Genomic DNA, 20,793 nt, shown 5'->3' on the forward strand with positions numbered 1-20,793 from the left:
CAGACGGCGCTGGGGAGACGGATGGCTCAGATGGCGCTGGGGAGACGGATGGCTCAGATGGCGCTGGGGAGACGGATGGCTCAGATGGCGCTGGGGAGACGGATGGCTCTGGCCGGATAAGGCGCACTGTAGACCTGGTGCGTGGTGCCGGAACTGGAGGCACCGGGCTAAGGATACGCACCTTCCTACTAGTGCGGGGAGCAGGGACAGGGCACACTGTACTCTCAAAGCCCACTCTATACCTGGTGCGAGGTACCGGCACTGGTGACACCGGGCTGAGGACAAGCACATCAGGATTAGTAGGGGGAGAAGATACAGTGTGTACAGGGCTCTGGAGACGCACAGGAGGCTTAGTGCTTGGTGCCGGAACTGGAGGCACCGAACTGGATACACGCACTACAGGGAGAGTGCAGTGGAGGAGGAACAGGGCTCAGGAGACGCACTGGTAGCCTAGTGCGTAGTGTAGGCACTGTAGGTACTAGGCTGGGGCGGGGAGGTGGCGCCGGAAGGGGGTAGCCATTTTGATTAGCTGTTCAGGAGTCGTATGGCTTGCGGGTAGAAGCTGTTAAGAAGCCTTTTGGACCTAGACTTGGCGCTCTGGTAGCAGAGAGACCTGTCTATGACTAGGCTGGCTGGAGTCTTTGTCAATTTTAGGGCCCCTATGAGAAAAACGAATGGTGGAAAAATTACTGGAATCATTTCCCTATTTGACTGTTAGGTTTTATGGGTATTATGACACTTCCACTGTGGGGCTGTTTTGTCGGGGATCTAGAAAAGTGGATCTAGTTAATTGTATGTATGCTATGTAAGTTATTGAACATCGTATACTATCAACATCCCGCCTCCACTCCACAACGATTGGTGCCTCGTCCCGTCAATAACGATTTTAGAAGTTTCTATTGGTCTATTGCAATAACTACTGTACCTTTGGACCATATGACCCGCAATGTAAACACTGACAACAACGCTTCCTAAAGGCCTCCCTTTTCCCTTTAAAGTTCCCTATTTTTGACCAGAGCCCTATGAGCTCTGTTCTAAAGTAGTGCATTAAGTAATAGGCTGTATTTTGGGACGCTCGCTACACTGGTAGTAAAGTGGGAGGGACTCCAGGGTCCCGTTAGAAGTGAGAACATCTGTAGCTGCGAGCCGAGTGTCTCCACAGGTGATGTATATTTTCTCACACTGGTCTCTACCTCAACTCGCCATTATTTGAACAGTATAGTTAAAAAAAATAATAATAACATTATTTGCCAGCCGAGCCATGTCGAAGACCGCTGACAACCGAAAACACCTCGTTATTGAGAACTACATCGGAGGAAAGTTCGTCCCGTGCTCCCAACACATCGACTCCTACGACCCTTCCACCGGGGAGGTCTACTGCAAAGTGCCCGACAGCGGAAAGGATGAGGTGGGGTTAGAAGCGACGCACGATCCGAATGGTCGTCCTCAGATGAATTACAGTTATATGTCTGTCGTTTTGCATTTTGTTGATGCGGACATTAACTGTTCATTTATCTCTTAGCTGTGCATTGGTCGTATAGTTATGTGTAGTAGTAATGTTATTACGATACAATATATCTATCATGTACCTACAATATGTAGCCTATCACGTTGTGTGATTTGACACACTAAATACTGTAGGCCTATAGGCAACCCCACACAGACTGGAGAAAGTAGAAGACAGAGTAGCATGATATGACCTGACATAATGCACGGTATGAGCTGACATAATGCTTCATATGAGCTGACATAATGTATGGTATTAGCTGACATAATGCATGGTATAAGCTGACATAATGCTTCATATGAGCTGATATAATGTATGGTATTAGCTGACATAATGCATGGTATTAGCTGACATATTGCATGGTATGAGCTGACATAATGCTTCATATGAGCTGACATAATGTATGGTATTAGCTGACATAATGCATGGTATGATCTGACATAATGTATGGTATTAGCTGACATAATGCATGGCATGAGCTGACATAATGCATGGTATGACCTGACATAATGTATGGCATGAGCTGACATAATGCTTCATATGAGCTGACATAATGTATGGTATTAGCTGGCATAATGCATGGTATGAGCTGACATAATGCATGGTATGAGCTGACATAATGCTTCATATGAGCTGACATAATGTATGGTATTAGCTGACATAATGCATGGTATTAGCTGACATAATGCATGGTATGAGTTGACATAATGCTTCATATGAGCTGACATAATGTATGGTATTAGCTGACATAATGCATGGTATTAGCTGACATAATGTATGGTATGAGCTGACATAATGCATGATGTGAGCTGACATAATGCATGGTATGAGCTGACATAATGCATGGTATGAGCTGACATAATGCTTCATATGAGTTGACATAATGCATGATGTGAGCTGACATAATGCATGGTATGACCTGACATAATGCATGATGTGAGCTGACATAATGCATGGTATGAGCTGACATAATGGATGATGTGAGCTGACATAATGCATGGTATGAGCTGACATAATGCATGGTATGAGCTGACATAATGCATGGTATGAGCTGACATAATGCATGGTATGAGCTGACATAATGCATGATATGAGCTGACATAATGTAAGGTATTAGCTGACATAATGCTTCATATGAGTTGACATAATGCATGATGTGAGCTGACATAATGCATGGTATGAGCTGACATAATGCTTCATATGAGTTGACATAATGCATGATGTGAGCTGACATAATGTATGGCATGAGCTGACATAATGTATGGCATGAGCTGACATAATGCATGGTATGAGCTGACATAATGCATGGTATGAGCTGACATAATGCATGGTATGAGCTGACATAATGCATGGTATGAGCTGACATAATGGTTCATATGAGTTGACATAATGCATGATGTGAGCTGACATAATGCATGGTATGACCTGACATAATGCATGATGTGAGCTGACATAATGCATGGTATGAGCTGACATAATGCATGATGTGAGCTGACATAATGCATGGTATGAGCTGACATAATGCATGGTATGAGCTGACATAATGCATGATATGACCTGACATAATGCATGGTATGAGCTGACATAATGCATGGTATGAGCTGACATAATGCATGGTATGAGCTGACATAATGCATGGTATGAGTTGACATAATGCATGGTATGAGCTGACATAATGTATGGCATGAGCTGACAAAATTACTTGGTATGAGCTGACATAATGCATGGTATGAGTTGACATAATGCTTCATATGAGTTGACATAATGCATGATATTCTGATATTCTGACATAGTTGAAGTCGGATGTTTACATACACCTTAGCCAAATACATTTAAACTCAGTTTTTCACAATTCTTGACATTTAATCCTTGTAAAAATTCCCTGTTTTATGTCAGTTAGGATCACCACTTTATTAACAGAATGTGAAATGTCAGAATATTAGTAGAGAGAATGATTTGCTCGCACATGCTTTTTCAGTTCTGCCCACAAACTTTCAATAGGATTGAGGTCAGGGCTTTGTGATGGCCACTCCAATACCTTGACTTTGTTGTCTTTAAGCCATTTTACCACAACTTTGGAAGTATGCTTGGGGTCATTGTTCATTTGGAAGACCCATTTGCGACCAAGTTTTAACTTCCTGACTGACGTCTTGAGATGTTGCTTCAATATATCCACATCATTTTCCTGCCTCATGATGTCTCCTATTTTGTGAAGTGCACCAGTCCCTCCTGCAGCAAAGCACCCCGACAACATGATGCTGCCACCCCCGTGCTTCACGGTTGGGATGGTGTTCTTCGGCCAAACAGTTCTATTTTTGTTTCATCAAACAAGAGGACATTTCTCAAAAAAGTACAATATTTTTTTATGGTGGTTTTGGAGCAGTGGCTTCTTCCTTGCTGAGCGGCCTTTCAGGTTATGTCGATATAGGACTCGTTTTACTGTGGATATAGATACTTTTGTACCTGTTTCCTCCAGCATCTTCACAAGGTCCTTTGCTGTTGTTCTGGAATTGATTTGCATTTTTCACACCAAAGTACATTCATCTCTAGTCTCCTTCCTGAGCGGTATGACGGCTGCATTGTCCCATGGTGTTTATACTTGCGTACTATTGTTTGTACAGATGAACGTGGTACCTTCAGGCGTTTGGAAATTGCTCACAAGGTTGAACCAGCCATGTGCAGGTCTACATTTTTTTTGCTGAGGTCTTGTCTGATTTCTTTGATTATGTGAATTAGCCCATCAGAAGCTTCTAAATCCATTACATCATTTTCAGGAATTTTCCAAGCTGTTTGAAGGCACAGTCAACTTAGTGTATGTAAACTTCTGACTCACTGCAATTGTGACACAGTGAATTATATGTGAAAAATTACTTGTGTCATGCACAAAGTAGATGTCCTAACCGACTTGCCAAAACTATAGTGGAGTGGTTGAAAAACGTTTTTTAATGACTCCAACCTAAGTGTACGTAAACTTCCGACTTCAACTGTATATTCTGACACGTGTAGCCTATACCTTAAATGATTCTGCCTATGTCCTCCTGCTGAGTCACAGAGATGTACCTTTGCTCTGTGCAAAGTCTACAGACTGATTAAAGCTAATGATTAAACAACTGCTAGGTCAATGGACCCTGGTCTCGTCGTTCTATTAAACTCACACTACATGTTTAAGTAAGAAGTTAGGCTGGTTAAAAGCTGAAAAGCCAAGACATTCTGGCAACTAAAATACCTTTGTTGTTTTTCTCTGTCTGGTTTGGGTTGGAGTGTCTGGTGTTTCTCAACATACAGGGCATTTTGGAAAGTATTCAGACCCCTTGACCTTTTCCACATTTTGTTACGTTACAGCCTTATTCTAAAAATGATCAAATATATTTGTTTCTTCAGCTATCTACACACAATACCCCATAATGACATCACAATACACCATAATGACATCACAATACACCATAATGACATCACAATACCCAATAATGACAAAGTGAAAACAGGTTTTTAGAATGTTTTGCAGTTGTATAAATAATAATAATAAATAAAATACATTATTTACATAAGTATTCAGACCCTTTGTTATGAGACTCAAATTGAGCTCAGGTGCATCCTGTTTCCATTGATCATCCTTGAGATGTTTCTACAACTTGATTGGAGTCCACCTGTGGTAAATTCAATTGATTGGACATGATTTGGAAAGGCTCACACATGTCTATTTCAGGTCCCACGGTTGACAGTGCATGTCAGAGCAAAAACCAAGCCATGAGGTCGAAGAAATTGTCCATAGAGCTCCGAGATAGGATTGTGTCGAGGCACAGATCTGGGGAAGTTTACCTAAAAAAAGTCTTCAGCATTGAAGGTCCCCAAGAACACAGTGACCTCCATCATTCTTAAATAGAAGAAGTTTGGAACCACCAAGACTCTTGCTAGAGCTGGTCGCCCGGCCAAACTGAGAAATCGGGGGAGAAGGGCCTTGGTCAGGGAGGTGACCAAGAACCCAATGGTCACTCTGACAGAGCTCCAGAGGTTCTCTGTGGAAATGTGAGAACCTTCCAGAAGGACAAGCATCTCTACAGCAGTCCACCAATCAGGCTTTTATAGTAGAGTGCCAGACGGAAGCCACTCCTCAGTAAAAGGCCATGAGAAACAAGATTTTCTGGTCTGATGAAACCAAGATTGAACTCTTGGCCTGAAAGCCAAGCGTCACGTCTGGAAGAAACCTGTCACCATCCCTACGGTGAAGCATGGTGGTGGCAGCATCATGCTGTGGGGATGCTTTTCAGTGGCAGGGACTGGGAGACTAGTCAGGATCGAGGTAAAGATGAATGCAGCAAAGTAGAGAGAGATCCTTGATCTGCTCTAGAGTGCTCAGGACCTCAGACTGGGGTGAAGGTTCACCTTCCAACAGGACAACAACCTGAAGCACACAACCAAGACAATGCCGGAATGGCTTCAGGACATGTCTCTGAATGTCCTTGTGTGGCCCAGCCATTGCCTGGACATGAACCCGATCGAACATCTCTGGAGAGACCTGAAAATAGCTGTGCAGCAATGCTCCCCGTCCAACCTGACAGAGCTTGAGAGGATCTGCAGAGAAGAATGGGAGAAACTCCCCAAATACAGATGTGCCAAGCTTGTAGCGTAATACCCAAGAAGATTCAAACCTGTAATCGCTGCCAAAGGTGCTTCAACAAAGTACTGAGTAAAGGGTCTTACTTATGTAAATATGATATTTCAGTTTTTTTCATATAAAATTTCATAAAACCTGTTTTTGCTTTGTCATTATGGGCTATTGTGTGTAGATTGTATAACAATTGAATCAATTTTAGAATAAGGCTGTAATGTAACAAAATGTGGAAAAAGTCAAGGAGTCTGACTACTTTGCGATGGTGCTGTAGTAGTTTGGGTTGGAGTGTCTGGAGTGTCTCAACATAGTAGTTTGGGTTGGAGTGTCTGGAGTGTCTCAACATAGTGGGTTGGAGTGTCTGGAGTGTCTCAACATAGTGGGTTGGAGTGTCTGGTGTGTCTCAACATAGTGGGTTGGAGTGTCTGGTGTGTCTCAACATAGTGGGTTGGAGTGTCTGGTGTGTCTCAACATAGTGGGTTGGAGTGTCTGGTGTGTCTCAACATAGTCGTTTGGGTTGGAGTGTCTGGAGTGTCTCAACATAGTGGGTTGGAGTGTCTGGAGTGTCTCAACATAGTGGGTTGGAGTGTCTGGTGTGTCTCAACATAGTGGGTTGGAGTGTCTGGAGTGTCTCAACATAGTGGGTTGGAGTGTCTGGTGTGTCTCAACATAGTAGTTTGGAGTGTCTGGTGTGTCTCAACATAGTGGGTTGGAGTGTCTGGTGTGTCTCAACATAGTGGGTTGGGTTGGAGTGTCTGGAGTGTCTCAACATAGTAGTTTGGGTTGGAGTGTCTGGAGTGTCTCAACATAGTCGTTTGGGTTGGAGTGTCTGGAGTGTCTCAACATAGTGGGTTGGAGTGTCTGGAGTGTCTCAACATAGTAGTTTGGGTTGGAGTGTCTGGAGTGTCTCAACATAGTGGGTTGGAGTGTCTGGTGTGTCTCAACATAGTGGGTTGGAGTGTCTGGTGTGTCTCAACATAGTGGGTTGGAGTGTCTGGTGTGTCTCAACATAGTGGGTTGGGTTGGAGTGTCTGGAGTGTCTCAACATAGTGGGTTGGAGTGTCTGGAGTGTCTCAACATAGTAGTTTGGGTTGGAGTGTCTGGAGTGTCTCAACATAGTGGGTTGGAGTGTCTGGAGTGTCTCAACATAGTGGGTTGGAGTGTCTGGAGTGTCTCAACATAGTGGGTTGGAGTGTCTGGTGTGTCTCAACATAGTGGGTTGGGTTGGAGTGTCTGGTGTGTCTCAACATAGTGGGTTGGGTTGGAGTGTCCGGTGTGTCTCAACATAGTGGGTTGGGTTGGAGTGTCTGGTGTGTCTCAACATAGTGGGTTGGAGTGTCTGGTGTGTCTCAACATAGTAGTTTGGGTTGGAGTGTCTGGTGTGTCTCAACATAGTGGGTTGGAGTGTCTGGTGTGTCTCAACATAGTAGTTTGGGTTGGAGTGTCTGGAGTGTCTCAACATAGTGGGTTGGAGTGTCTGGAGTGTCTCAACATAGTGGGTTGGAGTGTCTGGTGTGTCTCAACATAGTGGGTTGGAGTGTCTGGTGTGTCTCAACATAGTGGGTTGGAGTGTCTGGTGTGTCTCAACATAGTGGGTTGGAGTGTCTGGTGTGTCTCAACATAGTGGGTTGGAGTGTCTGGAGTGTCTCAACATAGTGGGTTGGGTTGGAGTGTCTGGTGTGTCTCAACATAGTGGGTTGGAGTGTCTGGTGTGTCTCAACATAGTGGGTTGGAGTGTCTGGTGTGTCTCAACATAGTGGGTTGGAGTGTCTGGAGTGTCTCAACATAGTGGGTTGGAGTGTCTGGTGTGTCTCAACATAGTGGGTTGGAGTGTCTGGTGTGTCTCAACATAGTGGGTTGGAGTGTCTGGAGTGTCTCAACATAGTGGGTTGGAGTGTCTGGTGTGTCTCAACATAGTGGGTTGGAGTGTCTGGTGTGTCTCAACATAGTCGTTTGGGTTGGAGTGTCTGGTGTGTCTCAACATAGTGGGTTGGAGTGTCTGGTGTGTCTCAACATAGTGGGTTGGAGTGTCTGGTGTGTCTCAACATAGTCGTTTGGGTTGGAGTGTCCTATAGTATACTATGTTATGGGTAAATATTTTTCTGCTAGGCGACTTTATGGACAGTGGTGTAAAGAACTTAAGTAAAAATACTTTTAAGTACTACTTAGGTCGTTTTTTGGGATATCTGTACTTTACTATTTATATTTTTGACAACTTTTACTTTTACTTCACTACATTCTTAAAGAAAATAATGTACTTTCTACTCCATACATTTTCCCTGAAACCCAGAAGTACTCGTTACATTTTGAATGCTTAACAGGACAGGAAAATGGTCTAATTCACACACTTATCAGGAGAACATCCCTGGTCATCCCTACTGCCTCTGATCTGGCGGACTCACTAAACACAAATGCTTCGTTTGTAAATGATGTCTGAGTGTTGAACTGTGCCCATGGCTATCCGTACATTTAAAAAAACAAGAAAATCCTGTCGTCTGGTTTGCTTAATATAAGACATTTTAAATTATTCATACTTAAAACCAAATCATTTTAGATTTTACTCAAGTAGTATTTTACTGGGTGACTTTTACCTGAGTCATTTTCTATTAAGGTATATTTACTTTTACTCAAGTTTGACAATTGGGGTATTTTTTCCACCACTGTTTATGGACTGCAGTTACATGACATTTGGCTTGACAGACAGACACACACACCAACCCTGTCCTGATTGGTTGCAGGTGGAGGCTGCGGTGCAGGCCGCTAAAGATGCCTTCCCTGATTGGTCAGCCCGTAGCCCAGCTGAGAGAGGTCAGGTGATGAATAAACTGGCTGACCTGATGGAAGCTCAGCTGGAAGAGTTCGCCCAAGCAGAGTCACGGGACCAAGGTAATAACCTCTAGCCCCTGGCCTGATGGAAGCTCACCTGGAAGAGTTCGCCCAGGTAGAGTCACGGGACCAAGGTAATGACCTCTAGACCCTGGCCTGATGTAAGTTCACCTGGAAGAGTTCGCCCAGGTAGAGTCACGGGACCAAGGTAATAACCTCTAGCCCCTGGCCTGATGTAAGTTCACCTGGAAGAGTTCGCCCAGGTAGAGTCACGGGACCAAGGTAATAACCTCTAGACCCTGGCCTGATGTAAGTTCACCTGGAAGAGTTCGCCCAGGTAGAGTCACGGGACCAAGGTAATAACCTCTAGCCCCTGGCCTGATGGAAGCTCACCTGGAAGAGTTCGCCCAGGTAGAGTCACGGGACCAAGGTAATAACCTCTAGCCCCTGGCCTGATGTAAGTTCACCTGGAAGAGTTCGCCCAGGTAGAGTCACGGGACCAAGGTAATAACCTCTAGCCCCTGGCCTGATGTAAGTTCACCTGGAAGAGTTCGCCCAGGTAGAGTCACGGGACCAAGATGCTGACCCCTAACCCCTGATCTGATGGAAACTTGCCTGGGAAGTCTGGACCACAACAAGACCATTTGACCCTACATTGAGACATTCTGACTCTTAAAGACACCATTTTGATTGTCCTTGACGTTACAACATTGTGTCCTTGCTAAAGTTTGTAAAACTACTGTAAGTCTTGGGTAGTTTCTCTGTTCAGGCAAATAGCCCCATGTTGTAGTTACCTGGGCCCTCCTGCGACTGTATTACTGTGTTCCAGCTAAACAGTTTCCTCCTGTGTTCCAGCTAAAACAGTTTCCTCCTGTGTTCCAGCTAAAACAGTTTCCTCCTGTGTTCCAGCTAAAACAGTTTCCTCCTGTGTGTCTGACTGGGTTCCAGGTAAAACAGTTTCCTCCTGCGACTGTATTACTGTGTTCCAGCTAAAACAGTTTCCTCCTGTGTTCCAGCTAAAACAGTTTCCTCCTGTGTTCCAGCTAAAACAGTTTCCTCCTGTGTGTCTGACTGTGTTCCAGGTAAAACAGTGTCCTACTGCGACTGTATTACTGTGTTCCAGGTTAACAGTTTCCTCCTGTGTTCCAGCTAAGTTTCCTCCTGTGTGTCTGACTGTGTTCCAGCTAAAACAGTTTCCTCCTGTGTGTCTGACTGTGTTCCAGCTAAAACAGTTTCCTACTTTATTCCAGCTAAAACCGTTTCCTCCTGTGTGTCTGACTGTGTTCCAGGTAAAACCATTTCCTACTGTGTGTCTGACTGTGTTCCAGGTAAAACCATTTCCTCCTGTGTATCTGACTGTGTTCCAGGTAAAACCGTTTCCTCCTGTGTGTCTGCCTGTGTTCCAGGTAAAACCGTTTCCTCCTGTGTGTCTGACTGTGTTCCAGGTAAAACGTTTCCTCCTGTGTGTCTGACTGTGTTCCAGGTAAAACCGTTTCCTCCTGTGTGTCTGACTGTGTTCCAGGTAAAACCGTTTCCTCCTGTGTGTCTGACTGTGTTCCAGGTAAAACCGTTTCCTCCTGTGTGTCTGACTGTGTTCCAGGTAAAAGCGTTTCCTCCTGTGAGTCTGCTTGTGTTCCAGGTAAAACCGTTTCTTCCTGTGTGTCTGACTGTGTTCCAGGTAAAACCGTTTCCTCCTGTGTGTCTGACTGTGTTCCAGGTAAAACCGTTTCCTCCTGTGTGTCTGACTGTGTTCCAGGTAAAACCGTTTCCTCCTGTGTGTCTGACTGTGTTCCAGGTAAAACAGTTTCCTCCTGTGTGACTGTGTTCCAGGTAAAACCGTTTCCTCCTGTGTGACTGTGTTCCAGGTAAAACCGTAATGTTTGCCCGTACGGTGGACGTCCCGCGGGCGGTGTATAACTTCCGGTTCTTTGCCTCTTCTGTTCTCCACCACACCACCGACTGCTCTACGATGGACCACCTGGGCTGTGTCAACTACACTGTCCGTAGTCCTGTGGGAGTGGGTGAGTACTAGCTGTCTGTGGGTGGAGTCTGTGTGTGGGGGTGGTCTGTGTGGGGGGGTCTGTGTGTGTGTGTGGGGGGGGGTCTGTGTGTGTGTGTGGGGGGGGGTGGGAGAGTCTGTGTGTGTGTGGGGGGGGGGGGGTCTGTGTGTGGGGGTGGTCTGTGTGGGGGGGTCTGTGTGTGTGTGGGGGGGGGTCTGTGTCTGTGTGGGGGGGTCTGTGTGTGGGGGGTGGGGGAGTCTGTGTGTGTGTGGGGGGGGGGTCTGTGTGTGGGGGTGGGGGAGTCTGTGTTGGGGGTCGGTGTGGAGGTGGGGGGTCTGTGTGTGGGGGTGGGGGGGTCTGTGTGGGGGGGTCTGTGTGTGGGGGTGGGGGGGTCTGTGTGGGGGGGGTCTGTGTGTGGGGGGAGTCTTTGTGGGTGGGTGGGGGGGTCTGTGTGGGGGGGGTCTGTGTGTGGGGGGAGTCTTTGTGTGGGGGGGGGGGGGGGGGGGGGGGGTTGTGTGTTTGGCTCAGACACACCAATAGCGTTTAGCTGCCGAGAGAACTTAGCAAACCGAGTGCAAAACAATTTTACATGTAGATTCACGCCAATAAATGTGTCAGCGTCCTGCATGATCAGTAGACAATGGGAGATCCACATTCGCTGAAATGTCTGCAACCCCTTTCAAGTGCTGTTTAAATCCCGGGAAATGTTTACGGGTTAGAGGGGCCTTGTTTGTTATGGGTATTGCAGTCAAGGTATCTCTCAAATGCCACCCTATTCCCTATATAGTGCACTACTTGAGACCAGAACCCTATGAGCCCTGGTCAACAGTAGTGCACTATATAGGGAATAGGGTGCTATAGAGCCCTGGTCAACAGTAGTGCACTGGACAGGGAGTAGGGTGCCATTTGAGACGTAGAAAGATAGTGATGGTCTTTAGGGTTTTATTAACTTACCAACTCTCTCTGTGTGTGTGTGTGTGTGTGTGTGTGTGTGTGTGTGTGTGTGTGTGTGTGTGTGTGTGTGTGTGTGTGTGTGTGTGTGTGTGTGTGTGTGTGTGTGTGTGTGTGTGTGTGTATATATATATATAGCTGGTCTGATCAGTCCCTGGAACCTGCCTCTATACCTGCTCACCTGGAAGATCGCTCCGGCTGTTGCTACGGGCAACACGGTGGTTGCTAAGCCCAGCGAGATGACCTCGGTAACCGCCTGGATGATGTGCAAACTACTGGAGGAGGCCGGTAGGACTACGCTACCCACAACGCAACACACCTCACTTCATTACAACTTATCAGCAATGATACTGGGGGGGGGGGGGGGGGGAACTAGACTGGTGAAAGCAAACTCCTCTTTCTCTCCCCATTTCTCTCTCTCTCCCTCCTTCTCTCTCCTCTCTCCCTCTTTCTCTCTCCCTCTCTCCTCTCTCTCTCTCCCCATTTCTCTCTCTCTCCCTCTTTCTCTCTCCCTCTCTCCTCTCTCTCTCTCCCCATTTCTCTCTCTCTCCATCTCCCTCCCTTCCCTTTCCATCCCCTTCTCTTCTCCTCTTCTCCCCTCCCTCTCCCCATTTATCTCTCTCTCTCCGTCTCCCTCCCCTCCGTTTCCATCCCCTTCTCTTCTCCTCTTCTCCCCTCCCTCTCTCCCCACAGGTTTTCCTCCGGGTGTGGTCAACATTGTGTTCGGCACCGGCCCGCGGGCGGGCGATGCTCTCGTGGGCCACCCTGACGTCCCATTGGTCAGTTTCACGGGCTCCACGGCGACGGCCCAGCGGATCACGGAGCGCTCCGCCCCGTTCTGTAAGAAGTTGAGCCTGGAGCTGGGAGGGAAGAACCCCGCCATCGTCTTCTCAGACGCTGACCTAGACCAAGCTGTCACCACCACCGTACGATCCTCCTTCTCCAATCAGGTGAGAGTAAGACTCAGGATGGGCCAATAGGGTAAGAGGGGGACTCAGGATGGGCCAATAGGGTAAGAGGGGGACTCAGGATGAGTCAATAGGGTAAGAGGGGGATTCAGGATGGGCCAATAGGGTAAGAGGGGGACTCAGGATGGGCCAATAGGGTAAGAGGGGGACTCAGGATGGGCCAATAGGGCAAGAGGGGGACTCAGGATGAGCCAATAGTGCAAGAGCATCATCAGAATGTGTTCTTAACTGACTTGCCTAGTTAAATAAAGGTTTAAAAAAAAGAAAAAAGGAGTCTGGCCAATCAAAATCGTGGAATATTGAGTTTGCAGTTGAGTGAGATGATGCAACATTATAGAATGCTTAGATAAAATAAATGCATTGGTAGAAGTGTCATGTTCTCTGTCATGTAGAATGATGAATCATATCAGCTGTGTTCATGACCATTTAATACATGAAACCCTTCTGAATGACCCTCAATAAGAGATCTGAGCTGGGACATGCAGGTTGCAGGTTCATGTGTTGGCCACATGGTGGAGACATGTCTCACATTTTTGCTAGTTGACAGTAAAGTGAACGACTTCTTCCTCATCCTCATCTTCCTCCTCCTCTTCCTCCTCCTCTTCCTCCTCTTCCTCTTCTTCCTTATCCTCTTCCTCCTCATCCTTTTCCTCCTCCTCCTCATCCTCCTCCTCCTCTTCCTTCTCCTCCTCTTCCTCCTCCTCCCCTTCCTCCTCCTCCTCTTCCTCCTCTTCCTCTTCCTCCTCCTCATCATCTTCCTCCTCCTCCTCTTCCTCCTCCTTCTCATCATCTTCCTCCTCATCCTCCTCCTCCTTATCCTCCTCTTCCTCCTCCTCCTCTTCCTCCTCCTCCTCCTCCTCACCAGGGTGAGATCTGTCTATGCACCAGTAGGATCTACGTAGAGAGGAGTATTTACCCAGAGTTCCTGAAGAGGTTTGTGGCGGCCGCGCGGGAATGGAAGACTGGCTCTCCCTCCGACCCTGACAACAATAACGGAGCTCTGGTCAGCAGAGAACACCTGGAGAAGGTATGACGTCACATAATATACATGGTATACCAGTGTCTCCCCTAGGATTTTGTTTTGTTTTGGTGGGATGGAGTTTTGGCCTGCCTTGTGACATCACCAATAAGATGGAGTACCAAACCTCTCTGCCAATAGCAGCTAGTGTTCAGTTTCCCCCTCCCCACCAAGACCACTGGGTTACACTCCTAGTAGAAGTCTTGCTCTTTGCTAAGACGTGGCTCAGATCAGTCCGTATCTGGTGTGATCAACATTTGCCTCATGCAGCGCTACACATCTCCTTCACATAGAGTTGATCAGGCTGGTGATTGGTGGCCTGTGGAATGTTGTCCCACTCCTCTTCAACGGCTGTGTGAAGTTGCTGGATATTGGCGGGAACTGGAACACGCTGTCGTACACGTCAATCCAGAGCATCCCAAACATGCTCAATATGTGTCTGGTGAGTATGCAGGCCATGGAAGAACTGGGACATTTTCAGCTTCCAGGAATTGTGTACAGATCCTTGTGACATGGGGCTGTGTATTATCATGCTGAAACATGAGGGGATGGCGGTGGATGAATGGCACCACAATGGGCATCAGGATCTCGTCACGGTAACTCTGTGCATACAAATTTGTTTCCAGAAATTGAGAGAAATAAGCATATATATATATGTATATACAGTACCAGTCAAAAGTTTGGACACACCTACTCATTCCAGGGTTTTTCTTGAAATGTTCCGTATTGACTGACCTTCATGTCTAAAAGTAATGATGGACTGTCGTTTCTCTTTGCTTATTTGAGCTGTTCTTGCCATAATATGGACTTGGTCTTTTACCAAATAGGGCTATCTTCTGTATACTACCCCTACCTTGTCACAACACAGCTGATTGGCTCAAACGCATTAAGAAGGAAAGAAATTCCACAAATTAACTTTCAACAAGGCACACCTGTTAATTGAAATGCATTCCAGGTGACTACCTCATGAAGCTGGTTGAGATAATGCCAAGAATGTGCAAAGCTGTCATCAAGGCAAAAGGAGGCTACTTTGAAGAATCTCAAATATAAAATATATTTTGATTTGTTTAACACTTCTCTGGTTACTACATGATTCCATATGTGTTATTCCATAGTTTTGATGTGTTCACTATTATTCTACAATGTAGAAAATAGTAAAAATAAAGAAAAACCCTTGAATGAGTAGCTGTGTTAAAAATGTTGACTGGTACTGTATGTATGTGTACACTGCTGTTCAAAAGTTTGGGGACACTTAGAAATGTCCTTGTTTCCCATGAAAAACAGACATGAAATGAGTTGTAAAATGAGTAGGAAATATAGTCAAGAAACGTTGACAATGTTATAAATAATGATTTTTAATTTAAATAATAATTGTATCCTTCAAACTTTGCTTTCGTCAAATAATCCTCCATTTGCATCAATTACAGCCTTGCAGACCTTTGTCATTCTTGTTGTCAATTTGTTGAGGTAATCTGAAGAGATTTCACCCCCATGCTTCCTGAAGCACCTCCCACAAGTTGGATTGGCTTGATGGGCACTTCTTACAAACCATACGGTCAAGCTGCTCCCACAGCAGCTCAATAGGGTTGAGATCCGGTGACTGTGCTGGTCACTCCATTATAGACAGAATACCAGCTGACTGCTTCTTCCCTAAATAGTTATTGCATAGTTTGGAGCTGTGCTTTGGGTCATTGTCCTGTTGTAGGAGGACATTGGCTCCAATTAAGCGCCGTCCACAGGGTATGACATGGCGTTGCAAAATAGAGTGATAGCCTTCCTTCTTCAACATCCCTTTTACCCTTTACAAGTCTCCCACTTTACCACCACCAAAGCCCCCCCAGACCATCACATTTCCTCCACCATGATGACAGATGGCGTCACGCACCAAAGCCCCCCCAGACCATCACATTTCCTCCACCATGATGACAGATGGCGTCAAGCACCAAAGCACCCCCAGACCATCACATTTCCTCCACCATGATGACAGATGGCGTCAAGCACCAAAGCCCCCCCAGACCATCACATTGCCTCCTCCATTCTTGAAAAATGGCGTTAAGCACTCCTCCAACATCTTAAATGTTTTTTCTCCATCTCACGAATGTTCTTTGTGATCCGAACACCTCAAAATTAGATTAGTCTGTCCATAACACTTTTTTTTCCAATTTTCCCCAGTCTCAACGTCAACAGTGAAGAGGAGACTCCGGGATGCTGGCCTTCTAGGCAGAGTTCCTCTGTCCAGTCTCAACGTCAACAGTGAAGAGGCGACTCCGGGATGCTGGCCTTCTAGGCAGAGTTCCTCTGTCCAGTGTCTGTGTTCTTTTGCCCATCTTAATTTTTTATTTTTATTGGCCAGTCTGAGATGGGGCTTTTTCTTTACAACTCGAAGGAGACCAGCATCCCGGAGTCGCGTCTACACTGTTGACGTTGAGACTAGTGTTTTGCTGGTACTATTTAACGAAGCTGCGAGTTGAGGACTTGTGAGACGTCTGTTTCTCAAACTAGACACTCTAATGTACTTGTCTTCTTGCTCAGTTGTGCACCGGGGCCTCCCACTCCTCTTTCTATTCTGGTTAGAGCCAGTTTGTGCTGTTCTGTGAAGGGAGTTATACACAGCATTATAAGAGTTCTTCAGTTTCTTGGCAATTTCTCTCATGGAATAGCCTTCATTTCTCAGAACAAGAATAGACTGACGAGTTTCGGAAGAAAGGTCTTTGTTTCTGGCCATTTTGAGCCTGTAATCGAACCCACAATTGCTGATGCTCCAGATTCTCAACTAGTCTAAAGAAGGCCAGTTTTATTGCTTCTTCAATCAGAACAACAGTTTTCAGCTGTGCTAACATAATCGCAAAAGGGTTTTCTAATGATCAATTATCCTTTTAAAATGATAAACTTGGATTAGCTAACACAACGTGCCATTGGAACACAGGAGTGATGGTTGCTGATAATGGGCCTCTGTACGCCTATGTAGATATTCCATTAAACATCTGCCGTTTCCAGCTACAATAGTCATTTACAGCATTAACAACGTCTACACTGTATTTCTGATCAATTTAATGTTATTTTAATGGACAAAAAAATAGCTTTTCTTTCAAAAACAAGGACATTTCTAAGTGACCCTGGTCTGTGTTAGAGTTATATTAACATATACACCTGTCTAACCTGTCCCTCCCCTTCCAGGTGTGTAGCTTTCTGACCCTGGTCTGTGTTAGAGTTATATTAACATATACACCTGTCTAACCTGTCCCTCCCCCATCCAGGTGTGTAGCTTTCTGACCCTGGTCTGTGCTAGAGTTATATTAACATATACACCTGTCTAACCTGTCCCTCCCCCTTCCAGGTGTGTAGCTTTCTGACCCTGGTCTGTGCTAGAGTTATATTAACATATACACCTGTCTAACCTGTCCCTCCCCCTTCCAGGTGTGTAGCTTTCTGACCCTGGTCTGTGTTAGAGTTATATTAACATATACACCTGTCTAACCTGTCCCTCCCCTTCCAGGTGCGTAGCTTCGTGACCTTGGCTCGGTCGGAGGGTGCCACGGTGCTGTGTGGGGAGGGCGAGGACCGTCTGGTGCTCCCGGAACGTAACACAGGCGGCTACTTCATGCGTCCCACCGTCATCGCCGGCGTAGCTGAGTCGTCCCGTGTGATGCAGGACGAGATTTTCGGCCCCGTCGTCTGCGTCAACCCCTTCGATGGTGAAGACGAGGCTGTCGCTAAGGGCAACGGGGTACGCTATGGCCTGGCGGCGACTGTGTGGACGCGTGATGTCGGGCGAGTGCACCGGGTGGCGAGGAGGTTAGAGGCGGGGCTTGTCTGGACCAACTGTTGGCTGGTCAGAGACTTGAACCTACCGTTCGGAGGCATGAAGAACTCAGGGGTGGGGAGGGAGGGAGGGAGGGATAGCTATCACTTCTTTACCGAGGTGAAGACCATCACTGTTAAACACTGAGAGATGGAGAGAGGGAGGGAGGGGAGGGAGGGAGAGAGGGAGGGGGGGAGAGAGGGAGGGAGGGAGGGATAGCTATCACTTCTTTACCGAGGTGAAGACCATCACTGTTAAACACTGAGAGATGGAGAGAGGGAGGGAGGGGAGGGAGGGAGAGAAGGGGGAGAGAGGGAGGGAGGGAGGGATAGCTATCACTTCTTTACCGAGGTGAAGACCATCACTGTTAAACACTGAGAGATGGAGAGAGGGAGGGAGGGGAGGGAGGGAGAGAGGGGTGGAGAGAGGGAGGGAGGGAGGGATAGCTATCACTTCTTTACCGAGGTGAAGACCATCACTGTTAAACACTGAGAGATGGAGAGAGGGAGGGAGGGGAGGGAGGGAGAGAAGGGGGAGAGAGGGGGAGAGAGAGGGGGAGAGAGAGATGGGGGGAGAGAGGGGGGAGAGAGGGAGGGAGAGAGGGAGGGAGGGGGACGGAGGGAGGGAGAGAGGGGGGGAGAGAGGGGGAGAGAGAGATGGGGGGAGAGAGGGGGGAGAGAGGGAGGGAGGGAGAGAGGGGGGAGAGAGAGATGGAGGGAGTGAGGGAGAGGGGGAGAGAGGGGGAGGGACGGGGAGGGAGGGAGAGAGGGGGGAGAGAAGGGGAGAGAGAGATGGAGGGAGAGAGTGGGGGAGAGGGGGGGAGAGAGAGATGGAGGGAGAGAGGGAGGGAGGGTAGGGAGGGAGAGAGGGGGGAGAGAGGGGGGAGAGAGGGGGAGAGAGAGAGATGGAGGGAGAGAGGGAGGGGGGGAGAGAGAGATGGAGGGAGAGAGGGAGGGGGGGAGAGAGGGAGGGACGGGGAGGGAGGGAGCGTGGGGGGGAGAGAGGGAGGGAGGGGGAGGGAGGGAGAGAGGGGGGGAGAGAAGGGGAGAGAGAGAGTGGGGGAGAGGGGGGGAGAGAGAGATGGAGGGAGAGAGGGAGGGAGGGGAGGGAGGGAGAGAGGGGGGAGAGAGGGGGGAGAGAGGGGGAGAGAGAGAGATGGAGGGAGGGAGGGAGGGAGGGAGGGAGGGGGGAGAGAGGGAGGGAGAGAGGGAGGAGGGAGAGAGGGAGGGATAGCTATCACTTCTTTACTGAGGTGAAGACCATCACTGTTAAACACTGAGAGATGGAGAGAGGGAGGGAGGGGAGGGAGGGAGAGAGGGGGGAGGGAGGGAGGGAGGGAAGGAGAGAGGGGGGAGGGAGGGAGGGGAGGGAAGGAGAGATGGAGAGAGGGAGGGAGGGAAGGAGAGAGGGGGGAGGGAGGGAGGGAGGGAAGGAGGGGAAAATGTTTCTGTTTGTGTGTGAATAAACATTTGACTATTGTAGGCTGGGCCTCTGTCTGTTTTCATTTCAACCAGTACATTCTGGGTTGCAGACTGAGTAGTAAATAAAGTTCAGGTTATGAGCACTGAGAACATAATTCTCTTAACAGTTAGGGTTAGGAGTTAGGATTAGGGGTTAGGAATTAGGGTTTAGGGTTAGGAGTTAGGGTTAGGAGTTAGGAGTTAGGGGTTAGGGTTAGGATTAGGTGTTAGGGGTTAGGAGTTAGGGTTAGGAGTCAGTGTTAGGGGTTAGGTGTTAGGGTTAGGGGCTAGGAGTTAGGTGTTGGAGTTAGGGTTAGGAGTTAGGGGTTAGGTGTTAGGGGTTAGGTGTTAGGGTTAGGAGTTAGGAGTTAGGAGTTAGGGTTAGGAGTTAGGGGTTAGGTGTTAGGGGTTAGGTGTTAGGGTTAGGTGTTAGGGTTAGGTGTTAGGTGTTAGGTGTTAGGTGTTAGGTGTTAGGGTTAGGAGTTAGGGGTTAGGAGTTAGGGGTTAGGAGTTAGGTGTTAGGAGTTAGGTGTTAGGGTTAGGAGTTAGGAGTTAGGAGTTAGGTGTTAGGAGTTAGGTGTTAGGTGTTAGGAGTTAGGTGTTAGGGTTAGGAGTTAGGAGTTAGGAGTTAGGTGTTAGGAGTTAGGTGTTAGGAGTTAGGTGTTAGGGTTAGGAGTTAGGAGTTAGGAGTTAGGTGTTAGGAGTTAGGTGTTAGGAGTTAGGTGTTAGGAGTTAGGTGTTAGGAGTTAGGTGTTAGGTGTTAGGAGTTAGGGTTAGGTGTTAGGGTTAGGAGTTAGGGGTTAGGGTTAGGTGTTAGGGTTAGGAGTTAGGGGTTAGGAGTTAGGTGTTAGGGTTAGGGGCTAGGAGTTAGGTGTTAGGGGTTAGGTGTTAGGGGTTAGGTGTTAGGGGTTAGGGTTAGGAGTTAGGGGTTAGGGTTAGGTGTTAGGGGTTAGGGTTAGGGGTTAGGAGTTAGAAGTTAGGTGTTTAGGGTTAGGGGTTAGGTGTTAGGGTTAGGAGTTAGGGGTTAGGAGTTAGGAGTTAGGGGTTAGGTGTTAGGGGTTAGGGTTAGGGGTTAGGTGTTAGGGTTAGGAGTTAGGGGTTAGGTGTTAGGTGTTATGGGTTAGGAGTTATGTGTTAGGGTAGGGGTTAGGGGTTAGGAGTTAGGGGTTAGGGTTAGGTGTTAGGGGTTAGGAGTTAGGGGTTAGGAGTTAGGGTTAGGGGTTAGGGGTTAGGGGTTAGGAGTTAGGTGTTAGGGTTAGGAGTTAGGGGTTAGGAGTTAGGTGTTAGGGTTAGGAGTTAGGGGTTAGGAGTTAGGTGTTAGGGTTAGGTGTTAGGGTTAGGAACTAGGGGTTAGGGTTAGGTACAGTACAGTATAGGAGACTTTCTGAGGTACGGGGACTTGTCTCGCTCAAATGACTGTTTTTTGTTATTTTCCATAAAGACATGAATTGTTGTCTGATTATTGTCCTCACAGATCCCCTTCAAGGGAAATAAAGCTTTCTGTCTGGATGACTTTCATCTTGTAATCACACCTGCTCTTGTTTTTTCTTTATGGTTCTGAGATACATGGTTGGGAGACAAGTATGTAGAGGGAGACAGGTATGTAGAGGGAGACAGGTATGTAGAGGGGGACAGAGAGGATGGGAGACAGG

General features: G+C 47.3%; 1 protein-coding gene across 1 annotated transcript; it reads left to right on the plus strand.

Annotated features, from left to right (window-relative positions):
- Positions 1–1,072: 1,072 nt before the first annotated feature.
- On the plus strand, positions 1,073–17,828 carry aldh8a1 (aldehyde dehydrogenase 8 family, member A1). Its single transcript, XM_055885607.1, has 8 exons — positions 1,073–1,162; positions 1,255–1,408; positions 8,855–9,002; positions 10,808–10,963; positions 12,032–12,181; positions 12,587–12,843; positions 13,727–13,888; positions 17,376–17,828. Exons 2-8 carry the CDS (start codon positions 1,262–1,264, stop codon positions 17,826–17,828), a joined length of 1,473 nt encoding a protein of 490 aa, XP_055741582.1. The 5' UTR covers positions 1,073–1,162; positions 1,255–1,261.
- Positions 17,829–20,793: the final 2,965 nt, after the last annotated feature.

This window comes from Salvelinus fontinalis, chromosome 27 (genome assembly GCF_029448725.1).
Source record: "Salvelinus fontinalis isolate EN_2023a chromosome 27, ASM2944872v1, whole genome shotgun sequence".
Classification (NCBI taxonomy): Eukaryota; Metazoa; Chordata; class Actinopteri; order Salmoniformes; family Salmonidae; genus Salvelinus; species Salvelinus fontinalis.